Genomic DNA, 5485 nt, shown 5'->3' on the forward strand with positions numbered 1-5485 from the left:
TCAAAGTTTCTAAAAATAAACACTGAAATTATACTTGACAACATATGACTCTTAGCCTCCTGACTCCTAGCCTTTTGTTTATTATTTTAGTGTGTAGTTTGTAAAATAATTTATACAATATCGTTTACAATATTGTATTAGTTCTGCTAATTTTGCACCTTCGGAACTTTAGCTCAACAAGTGAAACATCAAAATTTTGTATATCTAGAGAGTACTATTATTTTGATAAAAGTATCAGTGTAATCGATTTACACTGGCACGTGGATAGTACGGGGACAAAATAGATAAAAGTATTGAATAGGAAAACATGATTCGTGGTCATAGGTAGTGTTCAAGCGTTATCAAGCCGGGCACCGTCCCACCACCACCGACTGCACCGACCACCACCGCACCATATCACTTACTATCCGTTTTTTGTTGTTGTTTACCGCATCGTACCGACCGCACCGTTAACCGCACGCGTAAAAAGAAACTTTACACCGTTTTTCGTTATTTGTTGTTGTTTTTTAATTATTAATTACATATCAACCGCCTGCTGTGATGAGCTCGTGTACTTGTGCGACGTTCGAAGAATTAGTCTTGTTCTCGTAAAGTAATCAACAGTTTGCGGGCTTTCACCACCGTTCAGACGACCGTACCGTCTTGCAATACCACCACTACCGACCGTCACCGTTCTCGTATTTTCAAGTTGTAAATATTTGCTTATTGTATAGTTTTAGTTTTAAGTCCTTAGTAATTGTTGTTGTAGTGCGCTGGCCAGCCGGTAAGACATTTGTATACTTAACTTTGGTTTAATAGTAGTCTGCATGCTTTAATTATCATTTGTTTTTTTTTTTTGTATATATATTTGAAACCAATACAGTCCACAACATTACCGAACATTATTGGTCCTTCGAGCCTAGGATTATTTATGTATTTTAGTATTAAGTTTTCCTAAGTGGTTGAACCACCGGTTTTAAGTTTTAAGTTTTTAAGTTGGCGTATAATAATACACTTGTTGCACGTGTGCAAAGTTGGACTTTGGACCCTGCCGTCGGTATAGTACGACGCGAGTATACACGCGATAAGTGGACGTAGCCACCCCGCGCCGCGAAGGCAACGGACACCGCACCGCGTTGCCAAAGCTCGCGGCCGCTCGCTGCATAACACCGCGCGCCGCCACGTCTTGTGTGCGTGTATACAGCGTGACCCCAAGTATAAAAAAAAAAAAAAATTGTATTTCTAATTTTTCATTTTTTATTTTTATTTTTTTATTTTTCTGTTCCTGTGCTTTATAAATTACACAATGGGAGTTTACGAGGAAGCAAAGGCGCGCATAACAAGTCTTCAGTGTCGAGTACAGCGCGTATACGAGGCCGGGGAAGCATTGGGAAATGATTCTTCAAACAAGTTGGCCAAAACTAAATTTAAAATTATGTTTGCGACAATAGAAAATTTATATTCGGATTTTGAAACGCAATTAATGGTAATAATACGTCACCAATGTAAAAGTACACCCGTGGTAGATGCTATCGACACCGATAGTGTGCGTGCTCTTTTTGAGGAGAAGTATATCGGATGTAAAATATTTGCGGACGAATACTTACCGGAGGCAGTTGTCGACGATTCGCTCAACAAAACATTTTTTGAATCAAAAGCTCTCAGCGCCTCACAACCCTATCACCCGATCGAAAAATTAGCAGTACCTAAATTTGGTGGAAACCCTATGGAATATACCAGTTTTAGGAATATGTTTGACAAATTAGTTGGTGAATCTAATATGTCGCCAGTGGTGAAGTTTGGTTACTTGAAATCTTATTTGGTGGGAGAACCATTAAGTTTGGTATCTAATCTCATGTTGACTGATAGCAACTACGAACTAGCTTTGGCGCAGTTAACTGATCGTTATTCAAACCGCCGTGTTATCGCGGATAGTCACATTGAAGCTCTATTTAACGCGCCAAGAGCAACCTTCGGTGATGGTAGTTCTATAAGAAAACTACTAAATGTAATTTTAGAATCAACGGGTGCTCTCCAAAATCTATCGTATGCAGTAGATCAATGGGACCCCATTCTACTACATCTATTACAAAAGAAATTAGACAATTATTTAAGAGCGCAATGGGAACTACTAGTAGATACCTCCGAGGACCCATCTATGAAGGAGTTTACCACGTTCTTAACAAAATACTGCAAATCAGCTACCGTATCGCAAGGAAGTGTCAAGGTAACCACAAAAGGACTCAAACCAAACAAATCTATCACATTATTCAGCAGCCAACCAGAACGAAAGCTTGAACAGGGAAGGAAGAATAAGTCATTTTCCTGTCCTGTCTGTAATACACAACCGGGTCACTTGCTGATAAACTGTCAATCGTTCAAAGATAAAACACCAACCGAACGGCATCAAACAATCAAGGAATTGAAAAGATGTTTTATCTGTTTCAGTGCGCACATGGCCAGTGAATGTAAAAACCAACGAAACTGTTCTACGTGTGGGGGTAAGCACCATACTCTACTGCATTTGGAAAAAACCGAACCGAACGTTACCACGACCCATTTAACCGTTGCGGCTGCAGAAACAAAAGGTTATCATACGTCCGTTTTATTAGCGACAGCCTCTGTAGTTCTGCAAAACAAAAATGGTCAATCGGTTACAGTAAGAGCACTACTTGACAGCGCAAGTCAAAGTAGCTTTGTCACTGAACGTTGTGTCCAGCTTTTAGGCTTAAAAAGAGAAAAGTGTGATGTAACCGTTCAAGCGTTGTCCGGAGCTGAAGTCCCAGCGGTAAGAGGAAGAGCTAATGTCGAAGTACGACCGGTCGACCAACAAAGTCCCATGTTCAGCATTGACGTTTTAATTCTAACGCGTATTACTGGACCAGTTCCGTCGAAAAGAGTGTGGAATCATTCATGGCCACACATCAAAGGTTTGAAGTTAGCCGATCCATCGTTTGCCGAAGCGTTACCAGTTGATGTCTTGCTCGGCGCTGATGTCTTTCCACAGCTTCTCTTAGGCGACAAGGAAGAAGGTGAGGTAGATGAACCGATAGCGCTATCTACGGTGTTTGGCTGGGTTTTGATGGGTAAAACGACCAACGGTCCAAAACAACAAATTATCACCTTATGTTCGTCTGAATCCGTAAATCATACGTTACAACAATTTTTCGAGATCGAAGAAGTTCCAAAAGTTGAGAAAAATAACCCAGCCGATTTAGAGTGTGAGCAAATTTATCAAACAACCACAACACGACAACAAGATGGACGATACATAGTGCATCTTCCGTTCACACGAAATCCCCCTCTCCTTGGGAAATCCAGAGACGTAGCGCTGCATCGCTTACGAAGTTTGGAAAATAAGTTCAAAAAATCACCAGAACTTCATAAAGAGTACAATATGGCAATGTATGACTACTTAGAAACAGGTCACATGTCCGCTGTAGTGAAAAAATCCGACGGTGAAGAAAATATGTATTATATCCCACACCAAGCTGTATTACGTCCGGAAAGTACTACTACTAAATTGCGGGTCGTGTTTGATGCGTCCGCAAAAACTTCTTCGGGTCACTCATTGAACGACAATCTTTATTGCGGTCAAAGATTACAGCAGGACTTACCGGGAATTGTTTTACGTTTCCGACTTCATTCTGTTGTTTTTACCGCTGACGTAAAACAAATGTTCAGACAAATTGTTGTGACCGAAGCTCACCGACCGTACCAACGCTTGCTTTACCGGTTCTCTTTGGATGAACCAGTTCAAGAATATCAAATGAACACGGTAACTTTTGGACAAAAGTCATCTCCATTTCTCGCCATCCGCACTCTGCATCAGTTGGCAACTGATGAAGCAGTAAATGAACCACTTGTACAAACAGTTGTTAAACGTGATTTGTATGTAGATGACATAGCAACCGGAGCCGAAAGCGAAGAAGCTGCAATAGATCTGCAGAAAAAACTCGAAAACACGTTTGCAAAAGGTCACTTTGAGTTACGCAAATGGTCAAGTAATTCCGACAAATTACTGAGTAACATTCCACTCGATCACCAACAAACACTACCAGTGACGTTTGAAGAACATGAGTTGACATATACCAAAGTCTTGGGACTAAATTGGGATCCGAAGGTTGATTCACTAAGCTACAAATATCAACCCAATCCGGTTAAATACAGCAAGCGAGCTATTTTATCCGAGATCGCTAGAATCTATGACCCTCTAGGTTTATTGGCACCAGTAACCACGGTTCTAAAACGTTTGATAAAATATCTATGGGTCTTGAAAGTTGACTGGGATGACATTTATACCCGAAGATGCTAAATATGCGTGGCAGCAATATCATCAAGAGTTACCAATCCTGGCAACCTTGCGTGTACCCCGATTAGTAACCAGTCCAAACGCACTCTATGAACTACACGGTTTCAGCGATAGTTCGGAAGCCGCGTACGCAGCAGTAGTGTATTTGCGGGTATGTACAAGTGATAGAATAGGTTGTCATCTCTTAATGGGTAAGGCAAAAATTTCTCCAACCACAAAAATGTCCATCCCGCGGTTAGAGCTGTGCGGTGCGTGGTTATTAGCACACCTTTTGGATTACGTCTCCAAAAACCTAAAATCTTTATCCATTGGCACCGTAACCGCCTGGACCGATTCCACTGTTGCGCTGGCATGGATTAAATCCCCTACTAGTAGGTTAAAAACGTTTGTTGCCAACCGAGTCGCCCAGATTCAGCTGTTGACTAAAGGGTACACGTGGCGTCACGTTCCAACCGAGGAGAACCCTGCTGATTGCGCTTCACGGGGTCTAAGTCCTCAACAACTTACTAACCATGACTTATGGTGGAAAGGTCCTACATTTTTGTGTCAACCTAAAAATACTTGGCCAGCTCAAAACGCTGACAGTCCAGACAGCCGTTTGGAAGAAGAGGCGGAAGAGAACCCAATCACGCTTATATCTCAGGTAAAAGAAGAAGAGAGCCGCCTTTTATATCAATCTGATAATCTGCAAAAAATTTTGAGACTTACGGCTTACTGGTTGCGTGTTGGAGATCATTTATTGGGAAAACCTTCGGCTTGTATTTTCCCTCCGACAGTGGCCGAAACCGAGAGATCTTTACGATCGTTAATACGATGGACGCAGCGAGTATTTTTTGCAGACATCAAAAAAGCTATTGCTACAGACAAACAAGTACCTGCATCCGTACGTAAGTTATCACCTTTCTTAGATGAGAAATCGTTAATCAGAGTAGGTGGTCGCTTGAAAAACTCACCAATTCCTTACGACTAAAAGTACCCCATCTTGCTACCGAAAAATTCTAAATTGACTGAATTGCTGATAGATTTTGTGCATCGTACTAAGAGTCATCCGGGAGCTCAAACTACACACAACATTTTACGCCAAAACTACTGGATTCTTTCGGCTCGTAGCATCATCAGGAAGCGAATACACCAATGTATCCCATGTTTTCGAGTAAAACCACGACCAAACCCGCCCTTGATGGGAAATCTTCC

At 41.5% G+C, this 5485-nt stretch overlaps 2 protein-coding genes across 2 annotated transcripts; both read left to right on the top strand.

Moving 5' to 3' along the window:
• The first annotated feature begins 1285 nt into the window (after nt 1–1285).
• On the top strand, nt 1286–4294 carry LOC126837667 (uncharacterized). The gene has a single exon (XM_050571618.1). It carries the CDS (start codon nt 1286–1288, stop codon nt 4292–4294), a length of 3009 nt encoding a protein of 1002 aa, XP_050427575.1.
• A 217-nt stretch (nt 4295–4511) lies between these two features.
• Nucleotides 4512–5261, top strand: LOC126837668 (uncharacterized). The gene has a single exon (XM_050571619.1). The coding sequence runs from the start codon at nt 4512–4514 to the stop codon at nt 5259–5261; it is 750 nt and encodes a 249-aa protein (XP_050427576.1).
• The last annotated feature ends 224 nt before the right edge of the window (nt 5262–5485 follow it).

This window comes from Adelges cooleyi, unplaced genomic scaffold (genome assembly GCF_023614345.1).
Source record: "Adelges cooleyi isolate 19-005CV unplaced genomic scaffold, UGA_ACOO_1.1 ACOO_flye_CR_arks_rails_tigmint_CR_PRNA_275, whole genome shotgun sequence".
In the NCBI taxonomy this organism is placed as follows: domain Eukaryota; kingdom Metazoa; phylum Arthropoda; class Insecta; order Hemiptera; family Adelgidae; genus Adelges; species Adelges cooleyi.